Source organism: Palaemon carinicauda, chromosome 18 (genome assembly GCF_036898095.1).
Source record: "Palaemon carinicauda isolate YSFRI2023 chromosome 18, ASM3689809v2, whole genome shotgun sequence".
NCBI lineage: Eukaryota > Metazoa > Arthropoda > Malacostraca > Decapoda > Palaemonidae > Palaemon > Palaemon carinicauda.
Window position 1 is genome coordinate 110,250,728 of NC_090742.1, and position 22,948 is coordinate 110,273,675.

The 22,948-nt window shown below is 37.7% G+C and overlaps 1 protein-coding gene across 1 annotated transcript in view; it reads left to right on the top strand.

The window, feature by feature from the left end:
- The first annotated feature begins 1,030 nt into the window (after positions 1 to 1,030).
- Positions 1,031 to 22,948, top strand: part of LOC137657951 (DBH-like monooxygenase protein 1) — a 31,768-nt gene continuing 9,850 nt past the window's right edge. The window contains exons 1-6 of the mRNA XM_068392670.1: positions 1,031 to 1,159; positions 15,261 to 15,447; positions 16,729 to 16,839; positions 20,516 to 20,836; positions 21,617 to 21,703; positions 22,522 to 22,717. Of these exons, the coding sequence (XP_068248771.1) occupies positions 15,265 to 15,447; positions 16,729 to 16,839; positions 20,516 to 20,836; positions 21,617 to 21,703; positions 22,522 to 22,717 (898 nt within the window). The 5' untranslated portion in view covers positions 1,031 to 1,159; positions 15,261 to 15,264. The remainder of the gene's footprint in view (positions 1,160 to 15,260; positions 15,448 to 16,728; positions 16,840 to 20,515; positions 20,837 to 21,616; positions 21,704 to 22,521; positions 22,718 to 22,948) is intronic.

Consider the following 22,948-nt stretch of genomic DNA (forward strand, 5'->3'; position numbering starts at 1 on the left):
AATGAGAAGAATCCTGGAGCGAATTTAGCTATTCCACCGTGTCTTAAACAAAACAGCTACAGTGACACAAAATGATTTTCAATCGATAATTCATTCCATAAACATAAAAGAGTATGTGAGATCTTCATTGGATACCAGATAGCTGTTCAATAAAAAAGCTAAGGTAGAGAAGATACTCCAAATGAAGCTTTAATTATAATTGAGCATTATTGTTATTTCTAATAAATAAATTTAAACATCCGAGTTAGAAATTTATTTCTCTGTCAATAATGCCATTAAAAGTACAATTTCATATGCATGGAAACGATTTTTAATTGAAGAACTGATAAATCAGACAAAAAATTTTACATCTTTAATATTTTTCGAATGTTTTAATTTTTCTGAGTCACGTTCTTCTCTTTTTTCAATAGCATTTTTATGCATCTCTTGAATAATATCAAAGTGAAAAGTTTATTTTGATATGTTTATCAAAGTGCTATTAAAGTTAGGATTGCACTTTATTATAATTCTCAAAATAATCTTGAAGTTAGAAGTGCCTTTTGTTATGTTTCTAAAATTAATGTTAAAGCAAAAGTGCATTTCATCACATTTCTCTGATCAATTTTAAAGTTGAAAATGGATTTTGTCCGAATTATCAAGAATGATAAAAGTTGAAAGTGAATTTTGTCATAATTCCTAAATTAAAATTTCTATATATAGAAATTGAAATTACATTTTGTAATAATTATCAAAGCAATAGAGTTAAAAGTTTTTTTTTCTTACAATTTTCAAAACTGAAAAGGTAGTTCAATTCTGTCGTCGTAACACCATGAATGATGCTGCTAAAGAATGCATCTAAAATGAAGCAATACCTTCCATTCAGAATTTAATAAGGCAAGGGCGAAATAGTTGAGCTAAAGGTGAGACACGAAGAGTTAGCTAACACATTATAAGTCATGAAATTTCTTCTTGTGTAACTTTGCTGGTCATGATGAGATTTACTTTCATACTCTATTAGGCAACAGATGTAGAATGAAATATTAGGGCAAAACCATACCCTTCTGTGGAGGGATAGTGAGAGGAGGTTCCTCTTCAGTGCTTTGAGTTTACGAATTTTGAGTTACAGGAAAATATTTTGTTATAAGAAGCCATCGTTTTGAATCGACTCACATCGGACTAGGTAATCAATTGAGTTTCTTTTCTTTTTTTATATTTGTATCTTTTAATACAAATATGAGGTGTACATGTTTTACGGTTTATGAGAATATGTTCATTATTTTCTCCAAAAGGCCCTTTGAGGACAAGTCAGGTATCGTGATAGCATTAGAAATGGATGAAATACAGTTACATAAACAGTAATTCTTCATGATTTGACAACTCATACATCTCGAACATACACATATAATTCCTTACAGTTAAGGAAATCAAGCGATGAAAAGATACGGTGGATTTTTTTTAACGGTTTAATATGTTAACTCTAACATTCTTGGGTAGGATGTGTTATACTATACAAGCGGTATTTTTAGATTTATTTCAGAAGCAGGTCTTTTGAAATCTTCTTAACTTGTATGTGGACATCTTTGCTTTTAGGGCTTTTTTTTATTATTAAAAACAATATCGGCATTTTCGACCTTCAATATCAGGATGCCAGAAAACTCAAAATCAATCAATCTAACTGTAATAGCTAGATTAAACTGCTAAAGAACAGATGAGTATGCCTCTTAATTTGCTGAAAAGCTTCGGTTCGTGAGAGATTTTACTTGACCATTTTGGGTAATGACTTATAACACAACGAAAGACGAAATTCCATCAAATCGAGCATAGGATCAGTGGCCAGTACCAGACACGTGTTCTTGCAATCATACAACTCGTTCAGAGAGGCGAGATTTGATTGCAGGTGGGTAGATTCAATCCCTTTGCCAATTGGGGTACCTTAAGGTGGTGAAAGGGTTTGTGCATCGTCATGATCAGCAAAGCTGTCCTAATCAGGGTCACCCATACTAAGTTGGCTTGCTGTGAGCGATATGCCTGAAGTCTCCCACATCACCAATTCGCTGTGGCCAGCGTGGTGATCAAAAGGGCCAAACCCCAGACATGACCAACACATGTCCGATGCCTTATTCCTGCATTGGACTAGAAACGGTTGCATTTGTTGTTGTTGTAGGTAGATTCATAGATATCAATATGGGCCAGTGCTGGGTCATTAGAGGCTATATAGTGGGTTGATGCAAAAATATAGGGACCCGTAATTGCACGATTAAGTAAAAGTTGAAATAGATTGGATACGAAGATTAAAGAAAGGAAATGGAATTGGATGCAAAGTAGATTGGTAATAAGTGAGTGCAGCTAAGGTCCCAAAGGATACTGCAAAGACCCTTAGTTATGCTCGCACTTTCCATCGTGAAGTTCACTGTCGGGAATACCTTCATACGGGGAGAAATTTGATTGTGGATTGAAATTAATTAAATTTAGGCCCAGCACTGAAGTCTGGGAGACTATTTAGCACTTATGTGCAACAGCGGAAAACCCCACAGTTGTAGTATAAAAGGAAAGTTAAAGAGGTTGGACACCAAGATGGAAGAAAGGAAGAGTCCAGGACCGTGAGCTTAAGCTGTTTACTTGGGAGGCCACTGCTGTTGTTGGGCACAACAATGGGGGTTGGAGGCTTGCCCAGCTGATGGTCTGGTGACCATCTATTCTGACGAAACTGGAACTGAAACCAAATACCTTTAGAAAATGGGTGTAGTTAAGGCCCGAAGGGACACTGCAAAGACCCTTTAGTAAGGCCTACAGTGCACCAAGTGAGGTGTACTGACAACATTGTCTTCCTACTCCTACGGTAAGAAATTCAATTGTGAAATAGTTAAGAGGACTCGGATCAGGTCCCCTCTAGCAGCAACCCCGTTTATAAGGATTCTCTAAAACCTCTTCTTTCAATTTTGTTACTCCTAGTGGCTTCTAAGAGGATTTGAAACATTTCACGCTAAGCTGTTACTAAAATAGTAATAGGAAGGCGTTAGCATATTAGAACATGTTTTGCAATGTATGGTATCCATTAGCTTCCCCTTCAGTGCACTTACAACAAATGGAACATTGTTAGGTTTTTCAGGAATTCTCACCAAAGTGCAGAAACTTTTATTTAGAAATTGAATAACGCTTTTGATTCTCAAATAATCATTGAAAGATGACATGATAAATGTTTCATACTTTGTTAAACATCCGGCTATAAGGCATCCCCATTCTAGATATCAAGGACTATACTTGAGATAAAAAATAATAATTATCAAACATTTATATTCTGGTGCGGCAAAGGTTAATGGGTGGATTACTCTCAATTATTCATTCTAAATATCTTAGTTGGCCTCTATGGAGATTCTTTTTGTTACCTCTTGAGTAATGCAATTGCTAGTAAAGTTCAAGAGTTGAAAATGGTAATACCATAGAAAGCCGAGTGAACGGTTGTCTATTTTTTATCTTACACTCGGATTTAAATAAACCAACGGGTGGGACATTATCTGAATCATTTCAGTAATTCTACATGTTCTTCTTTATTATTATTATTATTATTATTATTATTATTATTATTATTATTATTATTATTTTTATTATTATTATTATTATTATTTTTGGGCTCGGCCATGTCGTCCTGATGGAAGGTTCCTAATGGTAGCTTCCAAAGGGATATATGTACTACAGTAATATGCCCAGAGAATTTACCTTTAGGTCTCCAGAATTCTAACTCCTGGCGCAAATATCCTTAGATTTCTCTCAAGGATATCGCATAATATCAAGGGACGTATTTTTGACACGCCACATGATAATCTTCACCCCGAATAGCTTTTACGCTTCGAGGGGGAAAGTGGTAAAAATAGAAGGGGGGCCGTATCAAGGTTACCCTACCTCCCATACTACTATTGAGTATCAATAGGGCGCCATATCCAAGATGGCGGACATTCCTAATTTTGTAGCGATTTCGCTCGGTGGTGTTCCCTGTTGATCTAACTTTTTGGATCAATTTTCAAGGATTATTATTATGCAATCTCCAACTTCTTTCGCCTCTGGAAAGTTGAGTATTGGGTCTCTACAATGAGTATATTTTAGCTCCTGTTTCACAGTGAAATTAGAGTAATTTATTGTGCCTAGGAGCTAGGCCTGTACCGGAGGCGCCATGGGAGCTGTCATTCATTAGGCATGTGTTATTTAATTAGTAGAACGACTTCCCGGTTTAAATAGCATTAATTAGTTATGAAAGGTATTTAGGCAAATCTTACTTGTAAAGATAATTATATTGTGCATAATTTTAATTTTTCTATGTCGATCGTATAAGTTAGAGTTTCGGTGATTGAGGTAACCGAGATCTCGCCTTGCCTAGGTAACCTAACCTAGGCGATCTATTATACTTTCAGACATTTCCCCGTTTACCCTCGTGTACTGTTTTATCAATTCAGGTGGAGATAGATATCTCCTAGAATTATTATATAAGCCATTACACGTCTCCAAAGGAGATTTAAGGGTAATCCCTCCTTCCCTCTGAGAGTAGCCTTAGGATACAACACTGGTGGGTCGTGCCTCGAGTTTTCATTCAGGCATGACTAACCCAGGGTTTTTCTGTCCCTTCCCTTAGCCGCAGATAGCAGGTTTTGGGATTTGGTCAGAACCTCAGAGTAATTAGTCTTGTGCCGGCGGCCGGCCGGCGGGGTGAATAGTCATTCCCCTGCCGGCCAGGCTTCCGGCATAGGAGGCTACCCCTCCCTAGGCCGCACTTGAAGTGGGGTTTGATGCCGCCACCTTCTCCCTGCGGTATAGAAGACTAGTCCTATGATCGCAGTCCCTAGGCTGAAGAATAGACATTCTTCTGCTGCCTGAGATGGCGACGACAATGGAACTCTGTTTCTCCCTTGTTGAGAGGAGGCGGTACTGCAGCTGTCCCTTTAACTGTATTGGCAGACCCTAGGTTGGAGAATAGAGATTCTCCTGTCACCTAGGTGATGCCGATACTGAAATAGAGTTTCTTCAGGGAGTGGTAGGACCAGCAACCTTGCCAACTCCTTCCCCACCTCATACAGGACCCTTTTCCCTCCTCCTCTGTCCTTTAGTGATGGCCTAGCCATCGTATCTCTTTGGGCCATCGTCCTGCAATCTCTCCGATTGCCGGCAGATTGCGGGGCCGGCCGGGCTCCTATTCATCAGCCTGGCTGCCGGGGGCTAGAACAGCTGCTGGCTGCCATGTCGATCGCTGGCGGCCATGTCAATTGCAGGCGGCCATGTAGGCTGCCGGTACTATAACTGCCGGCGGCTATGACGGTTGTCGGCGGCTGGGCAGGTGGCTAGCAGCCATGTCATCTGACGGCGGCCATGACGTTGCCGGCAGCCATGATGACTGTTGATGGGAAGTCTCTTCTATCACCAAGGTTCTTCAGTCTTCCCTTGGACTGCCTTATACAAGTACTATTGCCGGGGTACTAACTTGACCGGCCGTATGCCGGCCGAACCGGCACAGACAGGTGCTGTGCTGACTCAGCTGGGGGTATGCCGACTGCACCTGCACTGCCGGGTGCTAGACTGCCGGCCATGTGCTGGCTGGACCTTGCCGGCAATGGTACTGGTGGCTGGATGGAAGCTTGAGTGATATATTCTCCCCTTCCATTTGAACCTTCTTTCTGGAGAAAGGCAATAAAATTTGATAATTACATCCTTATTTAGTGTATACGTACACAATAATAAGGCAGTCCTTTGTTCCATGCTGTCTCTCTCTCTTTTAGCTAGCATGCTGGCCAGGTGTGCCAGCAGGGACTAGCTAGGCTGGCGATATGCCGACGATATTACAGTATGAGGTTATACAGTAGTCAGTATATTTGCAGTATAGGATATACAGCAGATAGAAAACTATTGTATATACTATACTTGTAGTTATCTTCCAGTATATCTTGGGTATCTTTGCCCAGGTGTTTGCTGAGACCAATCCTATATTGAAAAAAATTTAATTTTTTCAATATTCTGATTAGAAATCACTTTACATTTTATCCTACAATATCAAATAAATTAAAGGGCTAGTGGTAGTACACTCTCTATCCTTAAAGGTTAGAACCCTTATTCTATAATTTAATACTCTATAATTTAATATTGAAAGGGAAGGTTACAGCAAATGGGCTGGGTAGGAAAAACAAATGTCTTTTATATTTCCTAGTCCAGTTGGCGTCATGCCGGCTAGACCGTACCGCCAAATGCTAACCACAATGGCAGCGCACTGTCGGAACTACAAATTATACTGCAAACAGAAAAACTATAGTATAATGATACAGTAGTTATTTCTTACATTCTTGGGTACCCTTCGGACTTCTGCTGAGACCGATCCTATTTTGAAAGAATAGAATTCCTTCAATACTCTGATTAGAAATCAGTTATCTTTATCCCACAGTGTTAAATACTAAAAGGGAAGTGATATTGTACACTTTTCTACCCCTAGGGGTTGGAATCCTTTGTTTGAGTCTCCTTAAAAAGGAAATTCCTTCTAGTTAATACCGAGGGGAGGTAACAGCAATTGCCTGCTAGGGATATGCAAGTATGTGTCTCCCACTATCCCTTTCTAGCTTACTATCCTAAGCTACTTTAGTTAAAAGATGTCTTTTACATATTGCTTATCACTGAGATAATCAATCACATACTCATTCTGCTTTCCTTTCTTTACAGGAGGAACCCCAGATGACATGTGTTGCGGTCTTCTGCAACATTAAAAGTAGGTACTTTTATGGACATAATACATGCCGGTTACATGCTCCCTGCAATATTATTTCCGAATCCCTGCATTATTGGAGCCCCCAAGCTTGCAATATGTGTCGGACCTTAGTGTGCGAGGGTTTTGATAATCCTAAGTCGGCGGAGTCTAGGGATGCAGCTCGTAAGAATCTACGCAACTGGGTAAGAGGGTTTCAAAAGATCTCCATGGAACCATACCTACCTAATGATAGGATGCGTAGCATACTATTCCCGAAAGCAAGTAAGGAAATAGTGGTGCCCCAGGCAAGGTTCGCACCTCACTACGTTCAGACAACCTTTGAGACGAAGGGCCGAAAGCCCTCACGGGAACAGGTGGACAATGTCAAGTCGGAATTGCTAACGTCTGTGCTGGCTCTAGAGCCGTCAACCTCGACATCTTCACCTTCTACCCCTCCATTGGACGAAATGACCCAGATTTTGGCCCTTATGAAAAGTCTAATGGAACACCTTTGCATACAAGGCGAAAAGGAGGAAACGAAATTCAAAAAAGAGCTTTGTGAAGCCGCACTTGTATGACCCCACTGGGTCATACAAAAGACCCAGAGATCAAGACCTTCCGCCATGCTCCAAAACCAATCCCTGGAGGTATGCGGAGCTGATGCCGATTTCAGACGGCAAACTCTACATCTCGGAGAAGATGAGTGCTGTACCTTTAGACGAAATTCAGTTTTGGCCAAGCTTTAACGCTTTCCCTAATTACTTCATTCGATTGAAGCATGAACTAACGTCGGGAGAAGAAACAGAACCGAGGGAGGTTATGATTCTCGACCGTGATAAGGCATAGGCTATCTTGTCAAATACCTTGAGAAAGGCGGGTTACTTAGTGTCGAAAGTGTCCACACTAAGTAACAGACATCCTACCTTTCTTGCTCCTGCTTCAATATCATTCCCCTTTACATGGAAGGTATGTCAATCTGTTACTAAGGCAGTGGAGGCAGGTAAACCATGTCCTGCACTCGAGGAGTGCAAACCTCTATCACTAGCCTTTTCCATGCAGGAGAAAGATTGGAAGGAAGTCCATTCAACTTTTTCAGTAGGGAAACTAGATGCAGATGTTGCTGGACGACAGTTTAGCGAGAATCTCCCTAAACTTTCTGAACGTCTCCTGCTTAATGAACAAGAGACAAAGTAGAGACTTACAGCCTCTCTATCCCTACAGAACTGCATGGAGTTGTGTTCAGCCCACCAAGATACCCCAGACATGCTAACGGTCTTGGCCAAAATGCATATGGACACCTTAGTAGAAGACCTTTATGCTTTTATGAAGGCTAGGAGAGCCTGTAGGGAGTTTGTGTTTGCGGCTGCAACAGCAAAACATGAAACAAGGAAGATAATATCTTCCAACATCTGGGGTAGAGACCTCTTTCCAAATGAGGTAGTCCACGAGGTCATTAAGAATGCCACCACGGAGAATACGGAACTTCTCCAGAAGTGGGGCATCTCTTTAAAGAGAAAGTCTTCCACGGATGTGGGTCCCCAAACTAAGAGGAAGACAGGAAAATCTAGATTTTTTCCTCGGGCTGTTCAACAACATCCTACAGTTTCGAGCACTGCGGTGCCACAGGCAAGCGGTCGGAGATGTAAACTTTCTGATCAATCGAAGCGAAGAGATGCTTCTGGCAGGATAGAAGCTCCTTCAGGCTCGTAGGACCTTCGATCCTTGGGTCCAAGGCCTAATCAAGATGTGACTAGGATGGAAAATACTCATGCCTCTACCATTATTTCCTAAAATCTTTCTGCACCCCAACCCCGTCTTGGAAGAGTATACCTTAGAGCTATAAAGCATACAGGTAATAAGGAAAGCATAGTCCATCGAATTCCAGGGAAGGCTGTTTGGTGTTCACAAGAAGGACTTAAGAAAACTCTGAGTCATTCTGAACTTGTTGCCACTCATAAAGTTCAAACAAAACAGCAAGTGCAGAATGTTAATCCTTCTGAACATAGGGACCCTATTTCAAAAAATGGTGATCAAAGTCTTGCTAGACCTGAAAGTTGCCTATCGGCAGCTTCCAGTCAGTTGCCCCCTCCCCTCCTACCTAGGATTCAAGTTACAGAGGATAACGTATGTCTAAGGACAGATACTTGTCAGACTAAACATAGTTCTAAGTATCTTCACGAAATTGGCGGACACGGTCACGCAAAAACTAAGCCTAACAGTGGTTCAGGTAACAAAGTACCTGGACGAAAGGCTGGTGTGGGCAGCACCTTTAGTGACTGGTCTATGAGCATCCAAGGAAGTAATCCGGTTCCGGGAACATTGGGGATGCAAAATCAGCGCCAAAAAGTCTTGATTCTCTACAGCTCAAAGGCTTCAATGGTTAAAAAACCATCGAAACCCGAGGTCACTCCGGCTCTCGTTTCCCTTAGGGATGTGAAAGGAGATCACAGGGTCGATCAAGAGACTATGGTAATTGGTCAGGATTCCAAAATGCTAACAAGGAAGAGTTCTGAACTCTCTCCAGTTAGCAATAATGACAGACCCAGTGCTAAGAGCACAGCTGAAAGATGGGTTAAGAGTCTGGAGAAGATACGCATCAAACGCTCGAAGAGATCTAAAAGGACCGATATCGGTCTTTCCTTAATCGCTTCCCTAACATCGATAAAAGGCTGAAAGCCTATTGAAGATCGTGCCCTTGCAACCACCTCGACTGTTGTAGATCATCCACAGGAATGCCTAGTCGGAAGAATAGGGAGTTTACTCCCATCAGAGAAAAATTCAAGGAACTCAGTTCTATCCGAAACCATGTTAGTCCTGTCGTTGTTGATGAAACTCTCTCTACGCAGATCAGACCTCCTCAGACTGATCTGGGACATCGAAGCGATACTGAGACATCGGAACCGACAAGGCTAGAGGGTGTCTCATATAGTTTAGGTGATATTAGCCATCCCTTGCCTAAAAGGATGGCAAGGTAACAGCAGATGATCTACTCGGGCTCAGGCCAGCAGAGTTAGAAGGGTCCACAAACGCAGACATATTCTCTCCCAGATGGGAACAAGTCCCCGAACTGCAGATCGACCTCTTCATGACGAGCGTCATCAAGAAACTACCTCGATATGTAGCCCCATACGAGGATCCTCTAGAGGAGATAACAGACATCAGGTCAATAGTATGGAAGGGATGGATTCGGGAATTCTTGTTCATCCCATCCAATTCCCTGCTGAAGGTCCTCAATATGCTGAGGTCCTTCCAGGGAGGAGTAGCTCTGGTGGCTCCCATGTAGCCCAAGAGCTACTGGTTCCCTCTAGCTGAGGCTGGCCCTAGTACTGAACCAAGTACTATTTTAGAGGGCTCAGAAGTTAATTACCTTCGATTTATCACAGAGAGTCCAAACCCTTCATTTCATGAATTTCTTGCCCTAGCGGTTAGGAAAAGATTTGGGATCTCAGAAGATACTATAGGATTCCTAGAAGAATACAAATCTAAGTTAACCAGAAGACAATATGAGTCATCTTGGAAGAAGTGGGTTGCTTTTGTTAAAGCAAAAGGACTGAAAGAAATTTTAACGAACTTCTGTCTGTCCTTCTTTGTCCACCTTCATAATCAAGGTCTGGCAGCCAACACGATAACTACGTGTAAGTCAGCTTTGACTAGACCTCTTCTATATGCCTTCCAATTGGATCTGGCGAATGAAGTCTTTAATAAGATTCCAAAGGCATGCGCAAGGCTTAGGCCCGCAGCACCTCCAAAGCCCATTTCATGGTCTTTGGACAAGTTCCTTCATTATGCCTCATCTGTGAACAATGAAGATTGTTCCCTCAAGGATCTAACCCAAAACGTTATTTTTCACTAACTCTGGGCTAGAGTTAGTGAAATAGTAGCCCTATCTAGAAATGAGGGACACATTCAGTTCACAGAAAGGGGAGAACTGAATCTCTTTCCTAATCCAGCCTTTCTCGCTAAAAATGAGCTACCCACAAAAAGGTGGGGTCCTTCGAGAATCTGCTCTCGGAGGGAAGATGTCTCTATGTCCCGTAGAGTGTCTAAAAGTTTATCTTCGTAGGACTTCAAACTTCAAGGGAGAACAGCTCTTTAAAGGAGAAACCTCTGGATCAAACTTAACCTTAAAACAATTGAGGGCGAAGCTCACCTACTTTTTTCGTAGAGCGGATCCTGACAGTGCTCCCGCAGGCCATGATCCAAGGAAAATTGCTTCATCACTGAACTTCTTTCAGTATATGGACTTTGAGCATCTTCGTTCATATACAGGATGGAAATCATCCAGAGTGTTTTACAAACACTATGCTAAGCAGGACCACGAACTAAAGCACTATGGGGTGGCGGCAGTTAGTGTAATTAAACCTGCCTCCTAATTACTGCAATAAACAGTTAATTGATTGGGACATTGAACGTCCTCGCTCATATACTGGATGGGGATGATCCAGACTGTTCCATAAACATCATGCTAAGGAGGTCCATGAACGGAAGCATTATGTGGTGGCGGAAGGTATTGTATTAGAACCTGCCGTCTGATTACTGCGATGAACAGTTAATTGATTGGGACTATCAATTAGGGAGAAGGGGTGTCAACACTGTTAGTGTGATACCCTCTAAATGAATGTTACTGTGGTGACACTAATTCTGTTCAAAATCTCAGGTGTAGCATTATACAGATAAACACTTGTACAGTGTCTACTTAGTACACAGCATTGATAAGAGGCAACATTTACAAAAAAATTTTCCCTTTCAAAAAGGAAATTTAATTTCTGTATACATTGCATGTATAATTCCTTTATTATGTTACATTCATTTCACTCGTTTTTCAATTAGTCATTTATCAGAAATAAATGGCTATCAGAATGTAATTGCGTCCTAATTCGCCCGCAAATTTGCATATTCAAGATGCCAGAGTTCTTTGACTTATTCATGCAAGTAACCCTCATATCATTGTATGCTTACAAACAATAGATATGATGGACACTGATATTGTTCCGACAATATATACAAACCCTGAGACTGTTTGTATACTCAGTGAATACTCATGTTTGTTCATACACTATATGCTAACCTTGAGGCCCTTTTTCTACCGTCTAGACACTAGTATGACTCTTCCCCGTAGGGGCCGGGAAGCACTAACATAGTTTATGATTAGTGATAATGACGGATAACGGTAACATCATTTGTCTCAAATGGTTCAGATGACCATTGAAAAATTGTCCCAAAGTTAAGGCACTGATGAAAATCCACAGATACATTAATTCTCTGGTATGCTTCCATCAGGACGACAGGGCCGAGCCCAAAAAACGGATTTTGAGCGAAGCGAAAAATCTATTTTTGGGTGAGATAGCCATGTCGTCCTGAAGGACCCACCCTCCTTTTCTATAGAAAAGGTCTTTGCAGAATCCCTCCCGAAGCACTGTATCTGTAGCACCATGCTCAACGCTACACGGAATGTCCGCCATCTTGGATATGGCGCCATATTGATACTCAATAGTAGTATGGGAGGCAGGGTAACCTTGATACGGCTCCCCTTCTATTTTTGCCACTTTCCCCCTCGAAGCGTAAAAGCTATTCGGGGTGAAGATTGCCATGTGGCATGTCAAAAATATGTCCCTTGATATTATGCGATATCCTTAAGAGAAATTTAAGGATATTCGTGGCAGGAGTTAGAATTCTGGAGACCTAAAGGTAAATTCTCTGGGAATATCACTGTAGTACATATATCCCTTAGGAAGCTACCATTAGGAACCTTCCATCAAGACGACATGGCTATCTCACCCAAAAATAAATTTTTCGCTTTGCTCAAAATCCGTTTATTATCATTATTATTATTATTATTATTATTATTATTATTATTATTATTATTATTATCATTATTATTATTATTATCATTATTGTTATTATTATTATTAAAGGAGTATATGTTTCAAATGGGGAAAGCGAATCCACATAAATACTTCTGTAAAATAAAAACACAGAGAAGTTTAGAAAAACTGCTTGATTCTCCTTTCTAGTTTGGGTAACAATTATAACACTACTATCGAAGTAAAACTAAGAAAACTGAAACAATGTTTACAATTTCTAAGTAATCCGCTCAGATTTGGTGATCAGAAACATTCTCATGCACAATAATAGTTCTCAAAGTAACACCATATATATATATATATATATATATATATATATATATATATATATATATATATATATATATATATATATATATATATGTATATATATATTTATATATATACATATCTATATATATACATATATATAATTCTGTCACAAATATATATATATATATATATATATGTATATATATATATATATATATATATATATATATATATATATGTATATATATATATATATATATATATATATATATATATATATATTTATATATATATATATATATATATATATATATATATATATATATATATATATGTGTGTAGCTGTCATACCCTGGGAGAGGACAGGTAGCCCAAAACGTACTGTATATCGGAAACCACACTCGCCCACAAATTGCCGAACCAGCAGGTTGTAATTAGAAAAGGGGAAGGGTTGAGAATGGCTGTATCTGCGTGGGAGTGTGGGAATGTGAGTGCGCGTGTGTGTGCATATCTATTTAAACATTTAGACGTCATTTTGGATGACTAGGGTACACCAATAACAGCATAAACAGGAGATCCCAAGGTCACTTTCAAAGGTAAGGATGTAGACATTAAAAGACTCACTGCAGTAGCTGTTATAAAAAAATGGCCAGTAATAGTAATAATAATATGAAAATTGGAAATTCTAGTGAAAATAACACAACTTTTACCCAAGAAAATATATTTACGAATGACTTAATATCGAGACGTTTTAATAAACCGATTGTCCATACCGGTGGCACGCCATATTATCTTGAATAACCGATAACTTTTACAGAGAAACCCAGTTGTTTCATGCATAAAGCTGAATATACATGCTTTGAGGAGAACACTAGACCATGCATAGTTCAATTATATTATTAGTATACTGTATATGTATGTTTGCGTTAACAACACAATCTGCTAATATATAAACGTGTTCTCCCCTTTCAGAGGTTTTGGTAGCCTATTGGAAACGTTTCTGCCTGCTGATCTGCTGGACCAAGGTTCGATGATAGGCTACCACAACCATTAGAATAAACATTCACTAATTATTATTATTATTATTATTATTATTATTATTAATTGGTAAGCTACAACTCTAGTGTGAAAAGCAGAATGCTATAAGCCCAGGGGCCCCTACAGGGAAAATAGCCTAGTGAGGAAAGGAAACAAGGAAACATAATACGTTTCAAGAAAAGTAACAACATTAACATAGATATTTCCTATATAAACTATAAAAACTTTAACAGAAGAAGAGGAAGAGAAATTAAATAGAATAGTGTGCCCGAGTGTACCCTCAAGCAAGAGACCTCTAACCCCAGACAGTGGAAAACCATGGTACAGAGGCTATGGCACTACCCAAGACTGGAGAACAATGGTTTGATTTTGGAGTGTCCTCCTAGAAGAGCTGCTTACCATAGCTAAAGATTCTCTTCTACCCTTAGCAAGAGGAAAATAGCCACTGAGCAATTACTGTGCAGTAGTTAAACCCCTTGGGTGAAGAAGAATTGCTTACACACAGTTTTCCTTACAAAATTCTAGAGTCATAGTTAAGTTCATGCTTGTGTATCTCATCTCATGCAACATATGATGCGCAATCTATGGAGACTTTTTCCGTTAACGACCATATCAAAATAACCAAGTTTAACCCCAATGAGGACCAACATCATCTATGGCATCAATAGATTCTCGAATTTGGCTATTTAAGGTCAATAAACGAATAACATTAACGTCACAGGAGAGAAACTGCTAACAGAGTAACTGTAATAGTTAAAAAATAAGCTCAGTAATTGTAAAAATAGTTTTGAAAACCCAGTTTTCCATTGCAATGAATCGGCAACATTTAAGAAGTTCCAGTAGACACAATAGTTTCTCGCCACACCTTTCTGTCAACAATCGCCCATGTTCCCCTTTCTCAGGTTCAAGGTATCTCTTACAACTTGCGAAGTAGTCTTCTAAAGATGTACTAAAGCTGGTGAAGTCCTAGATTTTTACTAGTTGGACTTGAGTGACCTAAGACTTCAAACAAAACTGTGATTATATTCATAAACATTTTCCTATTACGATATTTTATCCATTCCTTATTAACTAAAGTTCAAACTTGCAGCGAATGCTTTTATGGCAAATTGGCTGGCATAAGTCTCTTTTTGTAGTTTATTTATGAAAGATATATTTTAATGTTGCTACTGTTCTTAAAATATGTTATTTTAATTGTTCATTACTTTTTTTGTAGTTTTATTTATTTCCGTAATTCCTTTCCTCGCTGGTCTACATTTCCTTGTTGGAGCCATGGAGCTTATAGCATCCTACTTTTTCAACTAGGGTTGTAGCATAGCTAATAATAATAATAATAATAATAATAATAATAATCATAATAATAATAATAATAATAATAGAGGTAATGTGATAAATCTTCTTATCTTCGTCAGGAGAATGGAGTGCTGCCGGGTGTTGGCGGTAATATTACTGCTGCCTTTATGCAATGGTTTGTTGATAAACTCGGCCGAGAAAAACCTCGGTGCAATGACGTTTCAACATCAAGCCACTCTGGATCAGAATGGAGCATTCGTCATGCTCTGGTCTCCTCTAGAGGAGGATATCCACGTCGAAATACAGGTAAATGGAATGAAAGTATACAGAGTACTTTAACTTGTCAATTCATATGCTTGAACCCAAAAATTTATTTGAGACCGGAACTTCTCACATTTAAGTGTGTGATACGTAGATATAAATAATGTGGTTATTTACGAATGATTGATTTGTGTCTAAAATAGATAAATTATGAGGTATGAGTTGCGGCTCATTATAAGATATAAGATCTTCCATATGTGTTTTGAATATTGATGCTGTGTTAGTTTTTGGCACTGCTTCGAGACTGTTTCATATAATTACATAATTTCAAATGAAAGAAAATATGAATTCTAACTGTGGAGACGATTTAAACCAATTTAGTAACTCATGATGATATCCTGGAAAAACTAAGACTTTTTAGGGAGACATAAAAGAAAGTCAGGCAGTATTTTGTGGGTTTACATACCTTACATGACCCACTACAATCCCGAGAAACTAGAACCAAGTATCCTTGACTTTCACAATTTACCATCCTTCTATATCTGTAAATACCGCCTTTGTATATTGGACTAAATGGCTAAATATCATATTCAAACCAACAAGAACAAGTCAATGAATTGAAAGGAAAATATACAATGGACCCAAGGATTACGAAATACTCTACTTGGCAGTTAGTATAAAATTTGCTTGGGAAGAATGAAATTCATTCCAATTAATAAATATTTTGTAAAAACCCTAAAGTTACAAGTGAATCGCATTTAGAATTATGGGTGATGCCAAATAAATTAACCCTTCAGGCGGTTTGAAAATAATTATAATAAAAGGTTTTGAAAGGTCAAATTTGTTCAATCATAATCCATGAATTTTCTCCCAAATGCTTCAACTGGAGAGGTATCGTTGCATAAAAAAAAAAAAAAAAAAAAAAAAAAAAAAAAAACTTTCCCAGAGAGCATCCAGGATTCCTCTCATGCAAGCTCATACTTTTATTATACTAAGTGATATCCATGATAAGAAGCTGATTGGTTTGTCATTAAAATCAAAGAACTCATGGTTAGAAGGGATAGTTTCACAATGTAAAGGACGGCCTATATATAAGAGACTGAAGAAAAATTGCGCAGAATCACATTTATTTTTATATTTCAATAAAGCACTATTGAATAAACAATCACAAGACGGGATTATGAGGTTAAAGCCTTACTAACCCTTCAGTACAAGCAGAATCCTAAGAGCGAGTACCGTCGTGTTTGAATTTCACTCTGACATTCCCGTTGAGCTAGAGTATAACTAAATAAAACATCATTATTTATTTTTTTCTTCTTTTTGCAGGTTGCTACGACAGGTTTCATCGGCATTGGATTTTCTCCCAGCGGTGGAATGAAGGGAGCTGACATAGTACTGGCTTGGGTTGATGACGTAACAGGGGAATTACACGTTCACGTAAGTGCTTGCGAAGTGAGCTTAATGAGTAAGGAGATCTAAAACTCAGAAAAAAAAAACATATATTTTCGTATTGAAAAGCATATTACACACCTACCATAGAAAAATGAGCATTCAATCCAATACCATTCAAGCATACATTAGCAATAAATGTTTCCCGTGGAATGTTGGATGAATAAGGATTATTAGGGCATAATGCTGAGACTTGAAATACCATTTAGTGCCAAGGTGCAACTGGGGGAGGGGGGGGGGGGGCAACAAAATGGTTGAAAGTAAGAGGGAACCGAGGCTGCGGAGAAGGCTAATAAGTAAACGCGTCTAGGGAACCAAGGAATGCTTAAAAAGACTCCATAAGTAATGCTTACAGGGCATGGAGTGATGTTGATGCTTGACCCTGGAAATGTAGCCCCACCTAATTAGAGGGAAAGAGACACCGAGTAACATTTCAACATCATTAGTAAGATTGCTTATTGAGCTCATTCAACACCTTTTAGCCTTATATTGGGATTGATAGGTATATAATCACGTGATTGGAATTAACAATATGAATCTTAATAGATAGGACGAATAATTGCACATCCAGATAAGTAAATTCAGACATGAAATAATAAAAAACTGTCAAATTATAGAAAGACTCGCTTTTCCCTCACGAGCGTTCAACTGTACTGACGAATGAGCTTGTCTATGTTGTCTGAACTGAGTATGAAGGTTTCCTACATCTTTGCTGATAGCCGTTTTCCCATTTGATTCTTCAATGCCTTTTATCCTTGACGATTTATTTTCTTTGGATATATAGAAGGCACTAATATCACTCACTATAAAAGGTACATTCTACTTAGTTTCTTGGTTTTGGATATCTTCGTTCCGGTTACTGAAAGCAGGACACTCGAACAATCAAGTTATTGGAACGCTCTGAATCAGACATGACCATTAAAGTCTTTCAAAAACTACTTCTAATTTTTCTCTTTTTATATACAGTATATAAATTTGGTTCCTAAGGGTATTATTGTAGTGTATTAAAGGGAAATGTAACGTAGCAAAAAAAAAAAAAAAGCTACTTTTTCTTATAGAAGAAATTACATTCTCTTCGAAAAGGACATTCGTTCCCGTCGCAAATGAATAGTTTCAGAAATAAATATATCTATATCCTACGGTAATGCGGGACCCCCAGAGGGAACTCGGGGTTACAGGTGGGGAAAACATACTCGGGAAACGATGTATAACCGTAAAACAAACATTTTCTTCTCTATACAATACCTTCTTGGATTTATAATAACCGGAGGAAAAGACAAAACAGTATAACTAGATCAACTTTGGAGGCACCGTTGCAAAGGCCATGCCTCACGAAAAAATACAGTAACCAGTGCTGCCAATATCTGATGTAGATCAAATGTTAGCGTATCATTCTAACATTAGCATGCTCACGTATTTACATTCGTATGCCTACATACCACTTTTCGATCTTCTGCGTAAAAAGCCTGCCTCCCTGCGCAGAAACTTTTCCCCCACCAATAGGATTTCTTCTTCCCTAACCGTGAAATGTAACTCTCCGTCTCTTTATCATCTCTGTTCAAGTCTATTACATGATTACTCATATTTAATGAGAACTTATTTTCTCTTAGAAACATAATCTGAAAATGCGTTTCTATACAAAATATACTGAGAGGAAGGTAAACGTTTCTTATTGTTTTGTACTGAGGAATGATGATTGTTAACTTCGCACATCTTTAGAGCCCAGCTAGTTAATGATAGAACTTCATCGACAGGCTTTCGGCATTATTCTTCTCTTCTGAATATTCAATATGCTATCACTGTTTATTTCATCATCAAAAAAGAAAGAAAGAAAAAAAAACCTTCTCTACAAGAATTCTGATAAAATTCGTCATTGAAAAAAATTATAATTGAAAGATTGAAAACTTTTTTCCATTAAAAGTTAATCAATAGAAATTTCTAAATTTAGAAATTTGATACTTTCACCGGCTCACTTTTATGATAAATATTCTTCTGGAAACTGTTGCAAGTTTCATTAACTAGCAGTTTAATACATGTCGAATCTATATGAAAATCACTTTACTGTAGTCAGGCCGAGTTTTTCGTTACCGCCATGTAGCCTTTGGAGTAGAAAATCTAAATTCAGAATTCATTAAAAACTTCGTTCCTTTCTGAGTAGGTTATGCAAGAAAGTATCTTTATGTAGGCTACATATAATTAAGCAAATGAGTCGTTGCTGCTTTTGTTACTTTTCGTTTTATTTCTGATATCGCCTTTCTTTTTAAAGTAAAAAACAATATAGCAATGGCCTGTTTTAACTTTAGTGGGCTTTGTTCTAGAATAGTCTCATTATGAAAGATTAAGAAATCGATATATAAAACATTAAATAAAAAAAGTATTCGTTGCTAAAAGGGTTTCTTCCTAGGTAGAATCACAATTTCATCGGCTATTGTTAAGATAGCTGTATCATGATACATGTGATAGAATCTAGTTTCAACTCTAGGTTATATAATATGGCATTGTTCAGTTGGCTAGGAGAGCTTTTGAGACCTTTTGATAAGATTTCGTTCTCTTCCTATTGGAGTATTATATAATGACCTAAAAGAATGCAATTGACTATTGAGGGCTAACTGCTTATATCAGGATCACGATGGTTGTGTCTCAGCATTTGTTTTCGGATCATCCAAATTCAGATTCCTAAAGGAATCTGAAGTATCTATTATCACTTTATAGAGAACTTAGTTTGTGATTTAAGTCAATTTGATGCTGAGATAATTCAAATCAACTTTGATATTTTTCTTTTAAGATTTGGGTAACATTTGAATGAACTTTATGGTATATTTAATTGAGATATGCTTCATCCACGACCAAGTATGGATGATTTTACAATGCTAATATATCATGGTTTCTACATTTTGTTGGTGGGATGCTATTTTCTCTGATTGCTCAAAATTACAACAATTGAATTGAAAAATGCGAGAAAAATGTTTGACAGGATAGATAGAAATCTTTGAAATACATTCAATAGCTCCAGACATCTTGATCATATTCTTAATTAGACTTTCTCAAGCTTAAGCATCTGCCAAAGGTCTCTTTTGATGATTCAACTTGATTTAAGTTTCATTTGTGTTATTGCAGCTTGGCAACTTATAAGTATTTCTGTCAGAAAATCTTTAATGATTTTTTTGTCGATTACCTGTAATACACGAGTTGAATATGTTTTTGATATACCAATTAGTACTAACACATCCAAGCCTATTATCGTTTATTCATTCAGAACAATGAATTCTTCCCTTCCTTCGTATTAAAACTGACATTCGAGACTGTATCCTCCTGAGGATTGTTTTTCAAAACTATACCAGTATCATAAATCTTAGATGGTAGTGTGCTCTCATACATCTTTTAGCTTATCTTTATTGGCTTAGCAACCCCCCTTTTAAATCAGTTTAGGGCCTTATAAACCGGAAAGTTTGAAGAAGCCATTCTGTTTAATCTATCCTATTTGACATTTGGATATCATCCACAATAATTCTATGGCGAATGAACAGCCTCTTATGATAAACATTCTTGAAATAAGATTTTGAATGCCCAAGGTTTGTTGCTGCATTACTGATTCATATTTGGTTACATTTGCTTGACCATATTCTGTCCATTTTACGGAACGATGAGATGCTCTCCTGCATAGGACCGACACGCTACGGGCATGATGATCCCTCTCATCGATAAACAACAAGACATAACTGTAGCTGGAGGATACCAGAACGACACCCACACCGTCCTTCGCTTCTCGCGCCCCTGGAACACCTGCGATGATCCGCAGGACATGAAGCTCTCCGGGGACACGACCCGGGTAATTTGGGCGTACTCTTACAGCGATCCTGAAGGCGATATGGACATGAGCATCCACGACCAAAGGGGGACCAAGAGCATCTACCTTCGGGAACCCAGGTTCTCTCTTCCGAAGTTCTCAGAGGATGTCAAGTCCATCGACTTGGTCGTTGAAGAAGTGAGTTATTATTCTTAATTTCCCCCTGTCGAAAAAATGCATTTATAGCCAAATTACCATGCAACAATTTTCAAAAATATTCTTATGATATTTTTCAAGATAATAAAAATACAAAATTATCGTGTAACAATTTTTAGAACAATTGTTTTGATATTTTTCAAGGTAATAAAATTATGTAGATACCAAAAAATAACATGTTATCAAAATATAAAAATGCATTGGTCTGAATGACGTAAAATCTTAGTGTGATGAGCACACAATATATATTTAAAACATATGCAGAAATTAAGATCTTTGAAGCAAATCTGGTGGCTGGTCCCTGAAGAAAAATAAAAACTATTCAGTTTTCTTACTCCAAAATTTACTTTTTGAATTTGAATCGAAAAACATTAAAACAAAAATTACTTTTATGTCATTCGAATCTGAAAATAGGTCATAGCCTTGATATTTTCAGTTTATTATTAAAAAGAAAAAGAAAAAGAGGACATACAATAATTTTTATGGGCAAAAGATACCTCATTAAGTAAATACTTAGTCTTCATAAAAGTTTAACTAATCGATATATTTATAAATGACTTGTAAATATATTGAATATCCTAACATCCATCAATACTTAATAAATTCTCATTAAAAATTTTGTACCCATTATTTGTGTTAAATTTTCATCGAAAAAAATATGAATGTTGTCACTTCTTGTAAATTAATTCTATCATTTAATCGGATGGATCTATAGAGTGAGTTCGTTACGTTGATTCTACTTTTTAATTCTGTTTGTGACAGGTAGTACTACCCAATTCTATGGACACTATATACTGGTGCCAAATATATCGAATTCCAGGATTGGTGACCAAAAATCACCTGATTGGGGTAGGTTCCAAGACTGATTCTCTAGTGTATTTTTGCATATGCAACTATAAATAAATTTTGCTTGCTACCTAGAATTCTCTCTCTCTCTCTCTCTCTCTCTCTCTCTCTCTCTCTCTCTCTCTCTCTCTCTCTCTCTCTCTCTCTCTCTCTCTCTCTTCAGGCAATTGAAATACACATATGTAATGGGTTTTATTATTGTGCACACACACGCACATACTCACGCACGCTCTAGTATGCATTAGTACACTCATTAAATCTATCTGTTGATCTTTCTATCTATCTATCCATTCATATGTAATTCCCTTTGACTACTAATTATCGTCACGTGGGAGGGAGTGACATATTGATCTTTCATTCGTGACCCCATATTTGAACGTATAAAATGGCTAAGTCTAATGTTCTTGTATACCAAGAGTCAAATACGTATGAGGAAATAATCTACAAATGAATGAATGATACATTATCTGAATCCAATTATTATTATTATTATTATTATTATTATTATTATTATTATTATTATTATTATTATTATTATTATTATTATTATTGGGCTTTAGCCTTGTATGTTCCTCTATTTAAATATTTATGGATGCTATTTCAACTTGTAAATAAATTCAAATATTTAGTATTAATTCTTTTTTGAAATCGTAAATGTGGCCTTTTTATCACATTGCGAATTTTTATCTCAAATGCTATTGTTAGTCATATCTGTTAGTCGTATCTATTGTCTTTTTATTTTATGAAAGTACATAAGAATAAATAGAATGTAAAATAAAAAGTGTATTACACAAATTCAAATGTTTTTGCTTTGATTGCAGTACGTTCCAATAATCCAGGAGGGCAACCACGAGCAAGTGCATCACATGCTCCTGAACGAGTGCCATTTGAACGAAAGCTCGGTGCATTACGAGCAGTGGGTCTCATCAGGAGGGCGTCAGTGCTTGACTGCTAACATGCCCGCTTCTTGGTACTACTGCAGTCATACTATCATTGCCTGGGCTATTGGGTCTGAAGGTAGGAAAAGGGGGTGACCGATATAGGGCTGCATGTATCTCAGTAGATAAGATCGGACGTAATTTTATTCTCAAGTGGGTTGCTTGAATAGTTAGCAGATATTTGATTTGAGAGAGCATTTTTCAAAAGATCTCTCTCTCTCTCTCTCTCTCTCTCTCTCTCTCTCTCTCTCTCTCTCTCTCTCTCTCTCTCTCTCTCTCTCCTTATATATATATATATATATATATATAT